The sequence below is a fragment of the Amblyomma mixtum genome, chromosome 8 (assembly GCF_055824585.1).
Source record: "Amblyomma mixtum isolate Tamu chromosome 8, ASM5582458v1, whole genome shotgun sequence".
NCBI classification, from domain to species: domain Eukaryota; kingdom Metazoa; phylum Arthropoda; class Arachnida; order Ixodida; family Ixodidae; genus Amblyomma; species Amblyomma mixtum.
Window position 1 is genome coordinate 25,935,704 of NC_143019.1, and position 21,053 is coordinate 25,956,756.

General features: G+C 45.8%; 2 protein-coding genes across 2 annotated transcripts in view; one reads left to right on the plus strand and one right to left on the minus strand.

The window, feature by feature from the left end:
- LOC149331763 (membrane metallo-endopeptidase-like 1) overlaps positions 1-21,053 on the plus strand; it is a 607,819-nt gene that overhangs the window by 396,893 nt on the left and 189,873 nt on the right. The gene's annotated exons all lie outside the window — the stretch shown is intronic.
- Positions 2,166-15,806, minus strand: LOC149331775 (kell blood group glycoprotein homolog). Its single transcript, XM_089555751.1, has 6 exons — positions 15,797-15,806; positions 14,999-15,106; positions 11,617-11,798; positions 8,755-8,895; positions 4,444-4,617; positions 2,166-2,333 (listed from the first exon to the last, which is right to left on the minus strand). The coding sequence occupies exons 1-6, from the start codon at positions 15,804-15,806 to the stop codon at positions 2,166-2,168; spliced, it is 783 nt and encodes a 260-aa protein (XP_089411877.1).

Here is a 21,053-nt window from a genome sequence, read left to right on the forward strand (position 1 = left end):
AGGAAAAGAAGCACGAGGGCGCCTTGTACTTTCAGAGAGAGTGGCACTGCACCAATGTGTGAAACAGTTCTGACAGGCTCTGGCTTACTGTGCCAGAAGGAAAGAGAGGAAATGCACCACAAACCACTTCATATTTGCTCGCAAGACCAAGAGTCTATGTTAGAAAACAAAAGCGCGAAAAGTAACTTTGCAAAGTGCGCATGCATACACTTGCACACAGTTGTCAGTCAGACATCGAGGGGCGAATCCTGTGCGTGTATTTAAAGCGCAAGAGTTGCTCTGAACCTGATGAAACACACAAGTCCTCTAAATGACGTCACACAACCTTAAAACGTTGATAAAAAACAAAGAGCGAAAAAATAAAACCCTTAAAAACCCTCTTGTGGTTTGCGCATGCGCGAAGAATCCTGAAAGCTCAGAGTTGAGAGCGCCGGTAATGTTCTGTTTGTCTATACTCCGACAAATTATGCACACGTAGCTAAGGCGATGGAAAAGGCGCGAGCAGAAGCTTGAAAAACGCATTTTTGAGGTGAACAAAAACACATTGATCGTTGCTCTTTTGTAAGCTGGTCCATAATGCTGCAAATGCCACCTCCTGATTCTATCGATTGATGAGGCTTATAATGTCGTGGAGAGCTGCGTTTTTACAGGTCACCCAACCGTCTATGTTTTTGATGTGTCAGATCCTGTTGACGAAATCAGTATGAATATTGAATGTCAAACCCACTATTGACTATAGCGCAACAGACGGGGGCAGCAAGGACAACCCAACTCAATGATGTAGTCTTCCTTGCTGTGACCCCCTCTGTGCAGCTGTAGGCGTGAATTATGGGTACGAATTCACCCAGCAAGGTTTCGTGCCAAGCAAGTAGAGTGGCTGTGCGTTCAACGACAGTTATCCTTGTTCAAGAGATTGTGCCAGACTAGGATCTGCGACTCGAAATCAACATAATGGTTATCGCCTCCACACCATTAAAAAAAAAACTAGTAAATTATTTTTGAGCAACAAGCGCACCTCCTGTTTATTAAAAAGCAGTAACGGATCACTTAACCAAACATATAAGTATGGTCATGTATTTTATTTGGTCTCCTTGACAAGGTGAAGTACGTCAGAGCACCTAATTGGAGTAGGTTAATCCCAGAGGAAGCAGCTTCATATTGGTTGACTGCACAGCCGTCGATGAATACGCTGAAGTGCAGCTATTAAACGCTACTAACTTGAAAAGTATTCCATTTTGGATGTGCCAATCACCGGTAACCGCTCGAGGAAACAGCGAGTACCGACTGTTCCCATTGTGTGCCATTCACGATAAGTTCGCGTGTAATTAAGTAGCAAGGACAAAGCGGACTGTTTCGGTGCACGAAGAGGCTTTCTCTTTCGTCACAGCCACTTTAAAAAGTTAACCACCTGCACTGAAGGTTTCCACTGAAAATGCGGCACATTGACTCCACAGATAAAATGCAGGAACCAAATCAGCCATCAACGGTGCAGCACTTTCTATTTCCTGGCTGCTAAATCGCCGAAGCATTTGCTGCAGAAACGGCGCACCATTGAACGCGCAGGCTTTCTGATGCTTGTCAAGCATCAGTCTTCATTCGCGGCTAAAACACTGGACTGTTTCGGCAGGCGCCCTAATCCACTACCGCTAGAGGCAAAAGCCTACTCCTAAGCGGGAAAATATTCTAGAGCTTGATGGCATGCTTTTATCCCGATAGGAATGCGCACATTTCACCAGCACTTTCCTCACAAGACAACAAGGCGACGTGCTGAGACTCTAGGTGTCAGTTCGCCTTCGTAACCATGAAGGCCACCCTGTTCGTTGAAAACCTACAATTCTTACATGGCCGCGCATAGCTTGCATTGAATAGATGAGTTTATATACTGGAGCTGATTACCTACTCTGTTTAGGCCAGCCTGCAAGAATGAGAATCTGAAGAACGCAAAGTACGTTGCAGAACGACAAACATTGCTTTGACAGAACACGGGGGCTTTTAAGCGAAACCACTCGCAATCCATTTTTGGTGCAGCTCCTGTGCGTTTAGCGCTCGACCGGTACGTTTCCCACCAATACTTTCCGCTATTCTACTCTTGTCTGCACGACCTATTCTGTCATGTTTAGGAGTTTTTCGGCATAATTTACACGACTACAAAAAACAACGCGGGTCTACCCACCGACCAGCTCCGCACGGATGATGCGCTCGACGATTGGCGCGGCGTCCAAGCTTGCGTCGTAAATCGCCAAATATTTCATGTAGAATTGGTTTAAGGTCTGCCCGCTGTACTGCTTGTGCGATGTCTCCATCCAATCCTTGTCCGCTGTGTTTAACGTAATCTGCGGCAGCGTAGAGGCTTCAAATCAGACGCATATTCGAGGACTATTGTCTCAGTTAGCAGAAGAATAAGAAAGAGGAAAAGACGATTACGGACCACGAGTAGCAGTGAACGCGACGGCACTGCCGTTTCCTGCGTAAAAAAAAAGAATCAAGCTAATTTCCTCGCTCGTTGGATGAAACAGCTAAAAGTGCCGTCGGTGTCAAGAAAATAAGGCGAGGAAATAGAGAGCACCAGAACTCCGCAGCGGGGTTTGATCCCGAAGAAAACCCAGTGTTATAGCTGAAGTTGATGCTTTTATCGCATTAAATTGCCTACTTCATGCACAGTTCTCACATATGCAGAATGTCAACTAGGAGAGCTTTGAATTGACACTCTGTTGATGAATGCCTGATATCACAATACAATATAATAAAAGATAAGGGTATGTTACTTCTGTGGAAAAGTTATAGACTTAAGTATGCCGGACTAACTGAAAGTATCTACCACACGTGACTTTCACGAAATGATGCCCTCATTGAAGTATGAAAAAATTCTGGCGAGCAAATGCTTTCGATAAACATTATCACCTTCGCAGAAGTGGTCTGTTGCCTGCTTGACAAGTTCTTGCATAATAGTGACTTTATATTTTATATTTCTCTTCAGAAACATGCTATAGTTTTCTCGAAGTGCCCCAATCAGATTGACCAAGTAATTTGATTCTACCTGTTTATTTAGTGTTTCAAAGCTCCGATGGTAGAAAAACTCATCTGCTTTTGATAGTGACAGTGAGCCATTTTTAAAATTTCAAAGCCGTGCGACACATGGCGGCCGCAAAATTAACTACATGCGCTCGTCGCCAATTTCGGTAATCCTTACCCGCCTATCTACAGACGTTGCGCAGAGTTTCACCACTAAGGCGTTTCCTTGTATGCTTGTCATAGGGTGTTTGAAGCAATGTTTTAAGCCCACAGTTTTGGTCAGGCAAGGTAGCAGTTGCCGTCACCTTCCAGAGATTTGAAACACTGCGAATGCGTACGAGCCACATAGCGCGGCCATGAACGAAACCATTTGGCCTGTTTACTTTTGTGAAAGGCTGTACTTTCATCCGGCATATGCAAGCTAGTGTTATAAGCAGTGGCTTGTACAACGACCATAAGGTCAAACAGCGTAGCGAAAGCTTTTAACTATACCGATTGGTTGATAGTTTAATCGATTCATTCCCCCAGCAGCCAACATTTTCAGGAATGTTTCACCTCTCAGGATAATTCATATACTTATTGGTTAACGTCAACATAGTCTGCGTGCTGCCTCCGTCGCAGTTTATTCATGCGCCAACCCTCTATACAAGGAGGAGCTGCACACTGTAAATCCCGTCGAAATTCTCAAAGGTCCCAATCATCATTATGCCAATCATTAACTTAACCAGAAGCAACTCAAAGATCAACGCGCATCGAGGGTGAACCTTAGGCAACTGCTCCGACTAGGTTTGGTTTACTGGGGTTTAACGTCCCAAACCGACTCAGGCTACGAAGGACGCCGTAGTGAAGGGCTCCGGAAATTTCGACCACCTGGGGTTCTCTAACGTGCACTGACATCGCACAGTACACGGGCCTCTAGAATTCCGCCTCCATCGAAATTCAGCCGCCGCGGCCGGGATCGAACACACGTCTTTCGGGCCAGCAGCCGAGCGCCGTAACCACTGAGACACCGCCTCCGATTAGGATCTCGTGCTAATGCACCATTGGCCGCTGGTAATTTGTTTACAACGTGTGCCAGTTTAAAGCCTGTCAGTGAAGAACAGCACTTCGTGGCCCCTTTTTCTCTAGAATATCATCTTCTCAAAGATCTTTAGGAATCAAATTGGATAAGCGCATTATTTCTAGCCTTAACACTTTATTACACTCTTCTCGCTTCCCAATTCTCCATCGAGGATAAAAGTTTTTTTTATTATGAAAACACCAATTAACAACTCTAGTTATTAGCGATTCTGTTGAAAAATATCGCCCAAAAGTGTTTACTCTAGCGATTGACAGCTTCTAAGGCATGCGGTTGATGTCCCACAAAGTAATGCATTGCATCGAGTGTGATTAGTTCTCAGTGTTCCCGGGGGTGTCAAGGAGGATACGTACTTGTATTATCTTGTCCTTAGAGGGACCAATGATGGTGTCGAAATTGACGAAGGTCGGAAAGCCATACACGAAGCTTAGGTAAAGCAGCCGTCGCAAGATATCGAAGTTCGGGTCGTCCTCATTGCTGGAGATGTCGAGGCTGAGTTCGGACAGAAACTTTTTCACCGCACCCATCTGTACTCGATACAACAATAAAACGTGCGTGGTGTAAGCAGCGACGAAAGCGAAGTTATTCTGCCGCTGTTTTGATTACCGCAAGCGTAAACACTTCAGTGCGAAGCATTCTTACATTAACGTTACCTTCGTCCTCCAGAACGGGTTTTTACATGCTAAGGAAATATTTCCCCGCGTTGCGTGCGTTTAATCTCTCGAACGAGAATGTTATATGCTTCGCAGATCATGGGAACGAAAGAAACAGATATCGCCGACTCGTTGGAATTATAAACGAATAGTTCGTCTCCACACTGGTAGCAAAGGCCCGATGATCTTAAAAAGTTGGGTTTTTATTATTGTGTATTACAATATTGTTTACATTTATTTACCCCCCGTGTACGACCGTCATTTATAGAACTTCTTCCTCAGACCTAAGAGCCATTCCATTGGTTGGTTGGTTTATTGTACTTTAACGTACCAAAGCAACTGAGGCTATGAGGGAGATTCCATTCATCGGCACGGTATTTATGTAGTTACCTCCATCCATATTTCTTGTATTCTAGCGTATTAAAAGATGCAAAAAATCCATTTTCTGTAAAATAATTTTACCCTCGATATAAAACACTCTGTGAGCGACAGCAGCGGGGTCGATTCCTCACAGGGCAGTACAGTGGGCGTGAGAATTATTGCACAGAATTGCTTATAAAACAGTCGACTTGAATCAATGTCATAGCATGCAGCAGTGAGTCTTAAAATCGGCTTCTCGCGAAAGATTGTGTTATTTACCGAGTGATCACCAGTTCTGTATGCGCGATTGCTTTACAAACATACCTTGATATGACTGCTTTGCAAATGAACATAGATTGACTTATTTCCAAATGCAAATCTTTTATAAGGTGAATTCTCTTTTTTTCTGCCTTTCTCAAACTTGGCTGAGTCATCGAATGATATTCTAGTGTGAAAAATTTGGGAACCATATTTGGTAAAAGTCTGACCAGCAAGGCTCAATTAAAATGCGTCACTATCAAAGAGATCAGGAACGTTGAGCTCCTCAATGTCTATCTCTGGCTAACTTCGGCACGAAACTTCGCGCATATTACTCCGATCACCCTTACAACACTCTCAGGTAATAAGGGACTGGGCATTACTAATCTTACTAATACACATATGAACGAAGCCAACAGGAGCTCATACCAAGACATGTGGACGTTTTAAAATTGCACTGTATCATCGTCATCATCATCAGCTTGACTACGCCCACTTCAGGGCAAAGGCCTCTCGCGTGTCTCTCCAATGAACCCTGTCCTTTGCAGTTGCGGTCACCCTAACCCCGCAAACTTCACGGTTTCATCCGCCCACCTAACTTTCTGCCGCCCCTGCTACGCTTGTCTTCTCTTGGAATCGACTCCACTACCCTTAAGGACCAGCGGTTATCTTGCCTTCGCATTACATGCCCTGCTCAAGTCCACTTCTTCCTCTTGATTTCGACTAGGATGTCATTATAACCCGTGTTTGCTCCCTCACCCACTCCGCCCGCTTCCGATCTCTTAACGTTACACCTATAATTTTTTTCGATAGCTCGCTGCGTTCTCCTTAACTTAAGCGGAACCCTCTTTGTTAGCCTCCACGTTTCTGATATGCGGCAGATTTGAAAGGTGATAATTTTTTAGATGGAGTATAATGGAGCACGGGTGAGGAAGCAAACGCGTGTTAACCACATCCTAGTCAAAGTGAAGAAGAATTGGGCTTGGGTATGTCATGTAATGAGAAGGCAAGATAACCATCGGGGTTAAAGGTACCGGACTGGATTTAAAGACAAGACAAGTGTAGCAGGCGGCACAGAAATGAAGTTGGGAGGTAAGATTAGGAAGCTTGCGCGGATAAGATGGCTTCAGCTGGCACAGGACGTGGTGAATTGGAGGGGCACGGGAGAGGTATTTGTCTTGCAGTGGGCGCAGTCAGTCTGATGTCGATGATGATGCTGAGAAGAAAAGACAATGACATACCGCTGGCGGTATCTTAACTCTCGCACCGCATGCCACTTAACGGTGCGGTAACAACTGCCCATCATTTCACGTACTGTCGAGTATATTGGTGCTGCGCTTAGCCTAACGTAGAAATCTAATGAGACCTGTCGAGCTTTGAGAGTAGCCACATCATAAAGTGAGTTCACTATCACACATGTCATTTTATTCATAGTGTCATCGGTACACTGCAGCTCTGTCGTCTAGACAGCGAATTTTATTTTCTGCGTCATGCTCTACATATTGGCATTCTGAGAAGTTTTGTGTTTGTTAACTGCCTGTTCCCTTGAAGTTAGCAGTTCTGATCGTTCTAAGCGGCATGGCTATTTTTGTACTACACTAACCCATCACATGCGGACGATAGCAGCGGTGATAGATTCAACCACGCAAGAGTCGTCAAAAAATGATCCTGAACTGGGTACAGGCCAAAATGATGCTGCTAACGTTGCAGCACTCCTCCTCAACGGGCCTATATGCTCGAAGCTCTCCTGGAAGCACCTGCAAAGACGTACCATCGGGAGCAAAAGTAAGAAACCTCTCCTCCAACTTCCGACCCGTGCCACTCTGCATGGGGGCACCAATTGACAAAGCACTTCTGGTGTTGGAACAGCCCCACTGAGCCAGTGTCGACACCAGAAGTGCATTGTAAGGTGGCGCCCCCACGCAGAGTGGCAGGTGCCGAAACTTTCAGTGGAAGGTCTCACTTTTGCCCCCGATGGAACTTAAAGGAATAGTGAACCAAACTTTTGGAGCTGCTCTTTTACATGTAAACAAGAGCTTGACTGCTAAAATTGATAAGTGCAACAAGGATTTTAGCGAAATAAGAGCGGACAGCGCATTTTTTTCGCGATTTATTGCCTTATCGTTGCCCCTGGCGGCCGCCTGTGGAAGCTGTGACTAGACGTCATAACACCCGCGCGCATTGTTCCAAGAGGAGCATGATTGCCATCGCTACTCGTGGGTTTTGCCAGTTTTGCGTCGGCAGCGTCGGAGATTGGCAGCCTTATCGCTTGGTCTACCAAATCTGCAGTGCGACATCGCGCTTCGAGTGACGCGACCGGTTGCCTGTCGGTCGATCGAGGGTGTCATGACCTCACGCTCTTCACCTCGCGCCGGCCTGGAGGGCTTGACGCGCGCTCATAAAACATCGAAAATAAAGCCATCCGCAGAAAAATATGCGGAGTAACTACAACATTTCGATGTAATCAGATTCCGAGAATATATTTTCAGCATTTTTGTTCAATTTTAAGATTTTGCTTCAGTATCCCTTAATGCGGCACATGTACTAAGAACTCTAGCTTTGCGATGCCTCTAAATGGACCGATACCCGAATGAGCTTAAAGCGACAACGCTGTCATAATGTGAGTGCCTGCTTATGCAGTGCTGGTTTGAAGAGTCAATGTTGGCCTCTTAGGAGATCCGGTTGTCGCGCAACTAGGTGTAATGAAAGTAGCTCTCACTATGAAGTGCTCGCCCCACGGTGGGACGAAAAACGTGAGTTCTGTGACGTGGGTGTGAAATGACTTCTGTACGTAAAACACATCGTTCGCGTGAAATAACATCATCATCATCACGTGACCAGCTGCACCGATGTGAGTCAAGAAACAGCGTGATGCAGGATAATGACGTAAGGGTAACAGACACTGATATTCTAGATAGCGCTGTTCATCTCACTGGCATCTTAAGTGTTCTGAGCTTCTGTTCTCGCAGAAGCGGTGACATCGGAATTTGTTGAGCTCTGCGCACGCGTATCAAGATGTTCCGTGATTGCGTGAAGACGCCACAACTGCAACCGCTTGAAGCCGAAGTCAGGGTTGCATTATTAGTGGGCTAGGTGGTCCAGGGACCGCGTTTTCTCTAAAGCCGTAACACACAGCCACAGGCCTCTGGAATAGCATAAGGTGAAGCTCGAGGTAAGTCAGAACGTGGAAGTTTTTTTCTTTTGTTTATGATATTTATGTGTATATTATTTGTATTTAATTACTGCTAGGCATCAATGCGGACACAGTTACATACCTGTTGCTATCAAGTAGAGCAATTAGAGCAATTATTTTGAGCTTTTGAACTTAAAAAGGATGTCCTGTCAAGCATTGAAAGATCGTTTCACATCATGTCGACCTTAATGTGCCCCTACCTCGGATCTGCTAGGGTCGGATGCGAGGTCGATGCACGCACGATACAGGCCGGCCGCTTTCTCCGCAGGTTTCTGGAATCTGGGTGGGATGTCCATGGTTGCCAGCATTCGTTTGATGGCTTTTTGTGTGAGTCTTTCCAGCTTAGAAAAGGAAAAGAGCAGCAGTAGTAATTAGCTGTCAAGATTACGTTTACTTAAGCTATGTTAGCTCATTAGTGGATGTCAATTGTTGGTACTTTTTCAGGTGAAGGTAGGTGCTTACTTGATAGGAAGACAGCGCAAAAAACGACAACCAGAGGGGAGGACAAGACACAAAAGAACGCTGCTATAAGCCTGTACGCAGCGGAGCGCGGTTTTTTGAAAGAATTCTTGTAACAATCTTTGTAGCAGTTTTCTTACTTGCCTGGTCTTTTGTCATGCGTGCTTCTTTCATTTCCTTTTCCTTTTTTTTGCAATCTGTATCTGACTTTACAGCTGAAGAGGGGAGAACACATTTCATATCTGTTAGTCCAAGATAGCTGGCACCGCAAAATGTGACATGTGATGTGACTGTCTGGTTATATAAATGTGTCTTGATGACAAATAAATTAGTTGATAGAAAAAAAGCGTTCTTCTGTGTCTTGTCTTCCCCTGTGGTTGTCATTTTTTGCGCTGTCTTCCTACCAACTATGAATTACCAACTAGCCCAGCACCATGTTTTATTGAAGGTAGGTAGAGAGACTGACGTGATTGACTGAGTCCGCTATTGTGTTCTAAGCCTAGTTTCGCCTTCCTTAGCAGAAGAAAAGAAGCAGTGTTCATGAGAGACTGCACTAGCAATCCCTATCAGCATTTACATTATCATCATATCAAGCGTGACTCCATCCACTGCAGGACAAAGGCTTGTCCCATATCTCTCCAAATTACACTGTTTACACAAATAAATATATGCACACAGTTTTAGTTTGGCAGAGCGCAAGAAATTAAGAGGTCCATAACATGGTGCTTCAATTTATTATTTCTTTGTTAATTACTGTATATGCATTTGAAATATCGTGAACGTCCAGTGAGCGTCGGAGGGTAGAGGAAAATCGGATTAAAACAACTACAGGTAAGATTTATTGCTCGGGTGCTGAGAGAGGGCAATATGGGAGCTGGTGAAATATAGGAGAAAACAATGTAGACACACAATCCATACTTCAGTTCGGTAAAAGAGAGGTACAGTAACACAAAATACCAAATTGGATGTGGTAGCAACAATTTTGATGTCAAGTATATATCACATGTCAGCTTCTGAAAGCTAAAACGAGAAGCTGAAAAGAAAGCTCAACACGAACGCACTTTACTAAGAAATGAGAATTGAAAATGCAGAATAACCAAAAAACAAAGTGCTGTTCATAGATGAATAAGTAAAAACGTAATAAGAAATCGAGAGGGCGGTCACCACTGTTTAACGCGAGATTCAGCGACAGCTGGCAAGGCATTTGAACTTTACAATATGTCGTGGTAGAGAAGATGAGAGCGACCCCACGTCTGTGTAGTTCAGGGCGCTCTTTTTATTTTTTTAATTTATTTATTTATACAAGTACCTGCAGCACCCAGGGGCATTATAGCAGGGCGTACAATAACAGTAAACATATATCTAAAATGAGCATGTCAATAATACTGAAAGTAAATAGTAAAGCACATTTGTTTAAAAATAAAAAAGAAGCGCATCACTGAAATGTCGGTAGTCTTACACACCGAGTCATTCTTCACCTAGCTCTGCCCTCCAGCCCGCCGCTCCAGAAGCAAAGCGCCACCGGGCGACGCGTTTTGCAGCAGGTATCCCATACTGACTGTGCTACATTGCTCAGCTCTCGCCATACCCTTCTTCCCCTTCTTACACGGTAACCACGTTCCGGATGGTTACCGTGGTACGCCACACTATGCGCTCGCCATAACCTCCTCCTCTCGCAGCGCCCTCTTACCCCGTCAATCTCCTTCTTCTCCTAGGGTAGCTACCGTAAGGTCGGTTCCCATCATCATCATCATCAGCCTGACTACGCCCACTGCAGGGCAAAGGCCTCTCCCATGTCTCTCCAATTAACCCTGTACTTCGCCAGTTACGGCCACCGTATCCCCGCAAACTTGTTAATCTCATCCGCCCACCTAACTTTCTGCCGTTCCCTGCGAAGTTTGCCTTCTCTTGGAATCCCCTCTGTTACCCTTAAGTACCAGCGGTTATCTTGTATTCGCATTACATGCCCTGCTCGCACTCTCGCCATACCCTGCTCCTTCCACAGAAATCCTCTGATTTAGGATTTTCCCCCTTTCGAGGCATCTTGCTCCTCTCCCTGCAACCACTTTCCGGATGGCTACCCTTGTAACCATCTTCTGGTAATGCGTTCCTACGATCTTCCAATAATGCCCCCTTTCGTGGTAACTCTCATCTTCCTTCCAGGGTAAATGGTCTCCGGGGGTGGTTTCCGCGACAACCGGTGGCCTGTTGGGCCTTCTTACCCTCTCGCCGTGCCCTTTTCCTTCTAAGGTAGCCATTCTCCAGTTGGGGCTTCCTCCGCTTTCCCAATACCTTTCTTCTTCCACGCTAACCGCCCTCTAGATGGTTCCTGTGGTAACCGCCCACCGCATACGCATTTCTCCTCTCGCGGGATACCTTCCCCCATGCACGGTAACGACCCTCACAGTCGTTCCCATGACAACTCCCCCTCCAGTTACGCTAACGACAACAGACAACCACCGAAAGCGGAAACTTACTACGACGCGGAACCCAGGAACGGAGGTTATACAGCTGTCGCGATGAAACGAACCCTGAATTTTCCCCAATGTTGGTTCAGTTATGCACGTTTTAGTAATAGAGGTCGGCCAAGAACGGGGCCTCACCTTCCACATGGCGTCTATTTCGCCCGAGAATGTACTGCATACGAAGCTGTAGAAGTCGTCGCAGGGTGCATAGCTCCTGTTGAGCGCCTCCTTGATTAACCGTGCAGCGACTTCGGCGCCGCTCGGACGGGGCGTAGTTGTAAAAGGTGCTGGCGTTGGAGCTCTCCTTGTAGTGATCACTGCTGGTGGGACAGTGATAGATAACGCAAGGTTAGTCTCAGACATACACCAAGTACCCCTTGCGCTGTCCCGCAAGAAAAGCTGAGAACGAATTTAAATTTGCCTGTAGCGACTTGTTGCCCAATTATAATCACAACGAGAGTGTATTTGTACCGATTACAAAATATTTTAGAGGCCAGAAAACAACATAAAAAAATAGCCACAACCAGCCATTTTCGGGAGCGATCTGCGGTGTGTTTATGATATTTTTTGTAGATACTTTAGGTTCGAAAACATCGTCATGCACTTCACATAGTGATCGCGGAGCATTTTTTGTCAGAGGCGTTACAATTTTCAATCGGGAGGGGACAGAAAACTTGTATACGAGGTCTGTTAGAAAAGTATCCGACCTTTGGCCGAAGAAAAAAAACTGGCATAACTGGAGCGTTAGAAACCTAATAACCTTCAAAGTAGTCTCCTTGGGGCTCCATATGCATCTCCCAGCGGTGCTTCCTTTGTAGGAAGTATTCCGAAAAGACCCTTTTCGGAATGGAATTTAGCTCTGCTGTCGTTGCAGCCATAATGTCCTTTCTTTTCTGAAATCGCGCTCCTTTCAATGACCTCTTGATTTTACGAAACAGCCAGAAGTCGTAGGGGGACATATCAGGAGAGTAAGGAGCCTGTTGAACTACAGGAGTCTGGTTTTTCGCCAGAAAAGTCTGAATCAAATGCGAGGAATGTGCAGGAGCAATGCCGCGAGGGATGCGCCAATTTTTTGTTGACCTTAATTCCGGTCTCTTGCGCCGCACAGCACCACGTAGGCGATGGAGGACATCACTGTAGTACTGTTTAGTCATTCTTTGACCCTGTGGGGTGCGTACTCGTGGTGTGCCACACAGAGGGAGTCAAAAAAGCAGTCAGCATCACTTTGACATTGCTGCGCACTTGTCGGGCCTTCTTTGGTCTTGGTGACGTGGAATGCGTCCTCTGTGACGACTGGGATTTGGTTTCCGGGTCGTACCCGTGCACCCAAGACCCGTCACTAGTGATTACGGCGTCGGTGAAGTCAGGGTAACTGTTTGTGGAATCCAGCATCTCCTGTGAGACTTCAACAGGAAGCTGCTTTTTCTCCACCGTCAGCAGCTTCGGCACGAATTTCGCCGCAACTCTCTCTATGGCCAAATCTTCGGTGATAATAGAATGTGCAGATAAAATTGCTGATGTCAACCTCTTCCGCAATTTCTCGGATAGTCACACAACAGTCCCGCATCATCACAGCGTTCACTTCGGCAATTACCTGGTCATTTCGGCATGTTGATGGCCGACCGGAGCGTGGCTCTCTCTCCACGGATGTGCGGCCGTCTTTAAACCAGTCGCACCACTGCTTAATCTGTGTGCTGCTCATAGCATCATCACCGAAAGCCGTCTGAACATTTCGAATAATTTCCACTTGGCTATCGCCAAGTTTCTGGCAAAATTTGAGGTAGTAGCGCTGCTCCTCTCGCTCCGCCATTTTTCTTGCAACAAAAAACCGACGAGAGCACTGCGCACTCCCTCACTCAAACGCTGCTTCCCAGCGACTGACGCTATCGGCAGGCGCACGAGGGTTCAAGGTCAGCTGCTGTAAGCGCGCTTGTTTCATATCCATCAGCTGTTCGCAAAAAAAAAAAAATAAAGGCGGATACTTTTGTAACAGACCTCGTATTTTAAATCCAATTATCTCAAGCAAGTAGTGTTTGTTTTGCTCTCGAGCAGACATCAAACTGAAGTGAATTAAATTTAATGAAACGAATGAGCTTTATGTAAGAATGAAAATTGGATAGAAATTTCTTCAACGTCCCTTCAAGCGCATGGCTTTACCACGTAGACTATTTTAAAGTCTAAAATAATTCCGTAGATGACATGCTACGCTGCACATGCGGGCAGAGCCTTTGCCATAAATATCGTGAACAAAGATTTCTTTGTCGGGTCGTAACGCACAGCATTCGCCTCACTCTTTAAGTACCGACATTACAGCGCTCTGTATGGCGTGCAAAGGACGCAGAAAAAGACACTTAGTAACATGTCAGCCGATTTAGTACAGCTCACGTTAAAATCTGATGCCCACTCAAGATGACGTGCAGAAACAATAGCAATACCAGACCTTCCTAACAGCCTTCGGAGCAGTTTGGTAGTAGGTACCAGTAGTTGGAACGAGGCTCACAAGCCGTTGAATATCCCTCTGCAAGCGATCCAGATTCTAACCACTTAAAACAAGATCTCTTTCCATCTTGAAATCTGCTCCTTTGCTTCTGACTCGCAGTGATTTTTTCCAGTAGCAATGAGAGAAATACGACGTTCCTCCTAGCTGTGTAACCTCCTCTCTGGCTGCAAAGCGACTTCGTTCAAGAACTTTCTTCATGTACAACAAAAATTCTTAAAGCTTTGGTTTAGTGATATGACTGTGCATTCTACCGTGGAACCTGCAGTCAGCGACAAGGCCTTAATTGCTTATTTAGGTATTATTTCTTATTATTAACGCAAATAATTTAATTTCGGTTATTTTCACATAATTCATAATTATACACTCACTAAAATTCTGAAGGGGAAAGAAAGAAATTGCCTTCTCCTTGTAAGGTCAGAAGAAGGAAAAGAAAGTTTGAAAGAAAAGAGAGAGAGAGAGAGAGAGAGTGAAGATGGTGAAGAGAGAATACCCTTTATAGTTACTTTTATTTGATTTATTTGCTACCTGCATCGCCTTTTCAAGCATTATAGCGGGGTAGGGGTACATAACATGAGCAAGGAGGGGGAAAAACGCTTTACATGCTGTTACTGAAACAGTATTTTGGTGTCAAAGTACGCGATTCTTTTTGTGTATGCGAAAAGAAGGAATAACGCAAGACATCACTTGTAAAAGGAAGTTCACGGGCTTTGAAAGAGTGATGACGCTTTTGCGATACCGAAGTACTGCAAAGCTGTAACAGCTTACGTTGAGTAAGGCGCTAAATACGGTAAGCTTAGCTCAAGAAGTTTTCTCTTCGTTCACATGCAACGCCGACAGGTTCATTCTTGCTCGCGAAGATGAAAATTTTGCGCTTGCTACGACCACACCGACAATGCAGCGAACTTTTTTTACAATCAAAACAACAACCTTGCAGCAAAATGACTGAAACTAAGCCTTTTTCGGTTGAAAATTGTAGGGTTTGAAAAGGCCTTTTGATTTTCCAGGAAGTGCGGGCCCTACCTGCTGGATGCGAGGTGCAGCCCTTGCATCCGACGGGCTCAGAACCACCACCGCCTGCGCCGTTGCTTCCGATGACCTCTACGTCGGGACCTCCACTGCTGCTGTCATCTGCGTCACACGGCGCCATGGCAAGCAGTATCAGAATAGCTGGTTTTCACGTCATTGTACGCGCGAGATTTGATTGTACAGAGCGCCGCTTCAGTGCATACTCCGTACAAGGAGTCACATCACGTTGACCGCAATATTTTTTCAGCACGTAACGCCGCAGATGGCTGAAGTCCTATCTAATTATCTTATAGGCACGTGCCGATCGGAATTGAGTTTGCTAATCTCAAGTGGCATCCATCGTAAACTCTTGTGTCAGTTGACTTGTAAGCCTTCCAGATAGGTGGCTGTCTTATCCTTTTGGTCTTTTGTGATGCCATATCGGCGTTGGCACATAAGAAAGCAATATACCGTAGGCAATAAAAGGAGGTTTCTTGAGTACTCCTGAGCATTCTTCATCACTCTCAAAGAGAAATTATGGCGGCGATCACCAAAGCGCACTTCTGCATCCCTTCCTTAAAAGATCCAGCACAATGTTTGCTGACAGTGAACTTAAACGTGCGTATGTACTGGTATTCCAAAACTCGATGCAAGAATTTTAACAGGTCAACAACTGGCTTTACGCCTTTAACGTAGTGTTTACGCTTTTGACTGTTAAACATATGCCAGCCTCCACTATATCTTGAAGAGGATTCTCAGGAGGGCTTTGAGGCCATACATCTAGCATTTGCGCTCTACGTCATGAATCCTCACCAGGGGCCATCGTTCCAGCGTAGACAACGATTACCAGTGCGACAACTCCAACCAGAAGAAGGCAGGAGATAATGACATTGATCCTGGCTTTGGTGACGAAGTCCCTGCACGATTAGCGCCGAAATATGTTTTAGAACCCCCATGGACACCTCAATGCATGGGCTAGCAGGACAGGCTAGGCAAGGCGTGCTACACTGTGCAAAACATTTATGAACACATGTTAAAAGGTTTCGGGAAAAATTTTGAAAATTTGAATATTGCAAGATACTTTTACAGAAATATATAAGGTAATGGTTCATACTTATGATATGTGGCAAAACCTTTATTTCAACGCGTCTCCATGGATCGCAGCGAACATTTCACACTGCCGTAGAAACTAATTAGAAACACTTTAAGATAGCAAAAACGTTCATAGAAAAAAAAAAATCAGACTTCCGTCGGGTGATGTGGAGATATATTGATTGTTAAAACGAGATGTTACATTTTATTAAAGAAGTGCGTTTATGACAGGTTTCCCACTCAAAAATGTGTTTGTGTAGAATTCTTGGGTATGCATCGGTGCTACACGATATGCGTCGGTCCAGCCTCTGGCAAGGTCAAGACTGATGACCACCAAGTTATGTAATTTAGTTGTATATTTGAACGCAGTTCGCAGCAGCGAATCCTTCTTTTCAATTCTGCTTCGTAGGCCGCATAAGAACGGGCCAAAGAGCAGCATGGGGTCGCTCAAGGAACAGGCTTACCATCGACTGTGTGGGAAGTGTAAGGGATACAGAGAAGGTTGTTAGAAGTGAGTGTATTTGGTGGATGTGTCCTTGACCTTCCACTGGTTTTATCGCCAGCGTTTATGGAGATGGCACGGTGCCAAAATGTAAAAGATTGAGCCAGGACTTACTCTCTTTTATCGGCTGAAATTAAGAAAAACAACATTAGGCTTTCAGGAGCTACAAACACTACAGGTGAGATACTGTCCATTTAAAATACGCTCAGCTGCATATATCAAAGCGGGGGGGGGGGGGGGGGGGGGGGGGCTTGCTGTCGCCCCCAGCGTGAAATAAAGGGCAGCCGGCGATCTTGCATTACCACGCAGCGAAAGTATTGTTTTCATGCGTTGACAATGCACAGTATTTTTAGTAGTGCTTAGTGGTGCAAGCGCGGTTGATGGCGGGTGAACTTATGTCCGGACGAGACTGCCCAACGCCCACAATTATTCTCATATTAAGCTGCCTTCTTAGTAGGCACACGATTCCTCCTCTAGCTGGCTCTACCCAACGCTTGCCTCCGATAGAAATAGAAAAAGATGCTCCTGAAAGCGGTGCTCAGGTCTAACGCCCGGTTTCGTCCTGACATAGCATTTAGATAGATAGGATAACTTTATTTAGCTCTGCGGTCAGATGAGTCCATCCGCAACGGTCGGTTGCCCCTATTCCAGGGCTCCGCTGGATGCTGCCGTCAGCTGAGCTCGCCATATCAAACCGATCTGGTCATCGCGGCAGTCGCTGGAGAGCAGACCCTCCCATTGCTCCACGCTTGGGTTTGGTATAACTGGGACTACGTGTACTTTTTGACTTGCCCATGTTATGTGATACAGTGTAGGTTTTTCATGGCACCACGGACAATTGTGTGCGTAAAGTGTGGGGTGAATTTTACTTAGTATGTTTAGATTTTGATACGGCCCCGTTTGAAGTTGTCTCCATGTGACAGCCTCTTCTTTAAGGATTTGTGCGGTGGTGGGTACCGCATCCTGCTGCCTTTGTAGTTGTTGAGTATTTAGAAGCAGAACCTTGAAACGTTCCTTTAGAGTTTCCCTTATGGCTCCGCCTACAAGAAATACCTTGTGCATTGTGGTCACCCTGACTGATCACTTTCCGTTACGTTAGTCTCGACCACGTCAGTGCTTACCCGGCCACGTCGATTCATACTGAGAGGGAGCAGCGCTGAGGAACATGGTACGTTCATATAATTACGCGTCCTCTGAAACGGAAGGCGGATGAAACGGCCGTGATTATAAGATTGATTTGATTTTGTTCAAGTATCCTCTTGAGGAAAATCCCTAGATCAAGCCATAGTAAAGAAATAATTGTGAAAAAATTTGCATTATGGTTGTGGTGATGTAACGCGAAACTTAACAGGCCATTGTACACTCGCTCTATTACATAAAACTGGTGCAAAGTGCGCCGACAGAATGTAGCTTAAAGATCCATATAGGTGCAGGTGCAGACACGAAGCCTCGTACTAGTGCAAGGTCGGCTTAAGATGGTAGTGGCCGTTGAGAGCCGTCCATCTACAAAATGCTGGAGGAGCTTCGTCTCACCTGAGATGGAACCGGGGGAGAGAGGCTGCGCTGAAAAAGCGACCATGAGATGTTCCCGGCCCTCAGGATCGGAAGCTCTGCGGAGTCTCAGGGCTGCAGCTAAGGGTGGAGAGTGAAGTGCAGAGAACACCTGCAGTGCAGTTGGTTGTTTGGTTGGCCTCAAATAAAATGGCACATACCTACTATACAGGGCAGTGGCCTAAGCACAGGCGGTGAACTGCTGGAAAGAGTGGTTGGTTGGTTGGCCGCAACCAAGAGTGCACTCTGGTCGAGGACTGCTTCTTCTTCACCGATCGCGCGCTGGCATCGAGCACGATACGAGACACGGTGCGGCGAAGAAGAAAGCGGAGCAATTCGTCCAGTATGGTGAACCGGCTTTGTTGCTAACATTTCTTTAATATTATTAGTATTGTTACTTTTAATTTATTATGTATATCATTATGATTAAATATTTTTAATCATTCGGCTACAAATTCCACGGTGTACATCTCATGCGCGCGTTATGCATTTCTTGTTGTATTGAAAAAATTGAAAAGGTTTTTTGACGAAAGGAAATGTTGCCGTAACTGTCGCACATATCTTAGTGGACACCTGAGCCACGCCGTAAGGGAAGAGATAAAGAAGGGAGTGAAAGAAGGAAGTATGAAAGAGGTACCGTAGTGGAGGTCTCCGAGCCTGAGTTGCTTTGGGATGTTAAACCCCAATAAATCAAAATAATCTCGCCGCCATGTCAAAGCCTCTGGAAGCATGTGGTACGACGGGGACATATGTCTTGACTTTGTTTTCTTCACTTTTGTTTTTTGTAGGCTGATTAGTTAAAAGCTTCGTTTTTCAAATGGCTTGTACAGACAGCTGTTATGACATACATAACAGCAGCCATAAGGCTAGAAAGGAAAGCTGTGCAGCTTTCTCAGAAACTGCGCTTACGGGTCACTGACGCCAGTGACGCTTACGGGTCACTGGGCGCCGTGGTCGATCCTTGGTCCTAACGACCTAACGATGCCAATGAATCTTCTGGTGATTTCTTGACGTAAATTTTCTTTTCAAATTAGTGACCCCGTCTGACGGCAAGCGGCCTACAAAATCGACGCCTTCATCGGTAGGTAAATCCCCGTGGTTGCACTCACACCGCAGTTACATCTACGCATAAGATACCTTCTTACCGACCGCAAAGCCCAAACAAATATGATAATTTAAAAACGAAATCTGCCGCAAATTCGTGCATCACTTGCGAGAGAGCAGGCGCATTCGGCGGCACGGAAGCGAGGTTTGTTACATTTGTCAAGCAAAACCTCTGAAGAAGAAAATTGGGCAGCGACACTGAGGACTGCTTAAATATTGGTTTGTTTGTTTGTTTAAACAAACAAATGTTGGGGTCATATAGGTGTGGTTGCAGTTTTAGAAATGAGTTTATTTCCGGTGATTAGACGAGAAAAGCCGGCAGCAACCGTATGCGTGGAGATGGTACAAAAAAAGATAGTATTGTCTACCCCAGGAACATAAACAATCGAGTGCAGTTGGGTCGTGCGGGCACCCTGGAGCGTGCCCCGAATTCCTTTGTAAATAATGTTTTTTCTCTCTCTTTCTATACACCAGGCGGGTCTTGAATCTTCGAAAAACGTAGCGCGAAAAACAAGACACAGGTAAGGTGAAGACAGGACACGAGCGCTTTGTCTTGAATCGTCTTGAATGGCGGCTACGGCTGCATATCTGTTTTTTCAGCCAGCGTCCGCTCCAGCGGACGCGGTTGTTGCTGCGACGCGCGTCTTTTCTTTTTCTGTTTCCTCTGATCTTTTAACTCTCCTCTATCTGCACGTGGCAGCGGTGGTGGCTCGGCTGGAGCCAGTTGGCAGGCCCGTGCAATTACCTTTTCATCCTTCTCTCAGTCGCAACGCAAAAACACACCAGGCGGTTCGAGCACCCGAGTGACCTGATGATGCAATCGCCAGTGCCTACATCATGAGGAAATTAAAGATCGATTAGGGTGGATTATGGTGTATTACTGTGGAAAAAGGGCAGATGCTGATGGACATCGATGGGTTAACTGTGGATGACGTAGAATTAAGTTGGATTACAGTTCGTAGGCTGCCTTCGCAGTATAAACTGCGTGTCTTCGTTTGATGATTCAGTGCGGAAGAAGCTTCGGGGACCGCAGGCCGCTATTAGTTCTGCGCTGGACAACACGCACATTGGAAAGGAACCGGCCCCGTATTTCTGCGACAATTTGGGGAATCAGGCACGTCGTTCTTATCCGGGTACGTCACTAGTTTCTACTTCCGGTTTAGCTCCGGTCTCTCTGTTGGCGTCACTTCCGGTTGGCTCACTTCGGTTGGCGTCACTTCCGGTCTGATGCGTCGCATGAATTACACTACGCTAATGATTGTCAGACATTCTCCGTGGCTGTCGAAACTTCTCGGACGTTACGGGCACTCGTGCTACATCACGAGAAGCGCTTAGTTCCGTCTCGTGGTAGGGCATGACGTTGTGGCGCTGGCATGCGGCGGCACCTAAAAGCCGCGCGGAATGGTGTACGGCTGAGCCACAACAGATGGCGCGCGAGCAGCGAAAAGTGCGCGTTCATTATTCGTGTGTGCTTGTGGAGTCCACCAAAAGAACGCATCAACCCTATCGCTGCACACCTTTAAGGCAGAGCTTAAGGAACCCCCTAAATTTCCTGCCTCAATATAGCGCGAAATGCACCTGCGATTATATTTCGCATTAAGTCCCGCAACTTGCGGTCAGTTGGTTTCTGAAAATTTTATGCTTAACCATGCAAACATCTGCAAGTAGTTTGATTCGTAAAGCGGAATATGAATTAACTTCGTCGACGCCCCGATGTGGAAAAAATTAAGACCTCTTTCTCGCTTTCTTCTTTCACTCCCACTTTTCTCTCTTCCCTACGGCGCGGTTCAAAAGCACCGAGATATGTGAGACAGATACTGC

Bases quoted from the DNA above. Each gene is read 5' to 3' on its own strand.
- LOC149331775 (XM_089555751.1), bottom strand. The intron at 11,799-14,998 runs GTAGGGCCCGCA...CTGTCCCACCAG, and splicing joins CTGCACCTCGCATCCAGCAG to CAGTGATCACTACAAGGAGA. The intron at 8,896-11,616 runs GTGAGGCCCCGT...TCCTTTTCTAAG, and splicing joins AAATAGACGCCATGTGGAAG to CTGGAAAGACTCACACAAAA.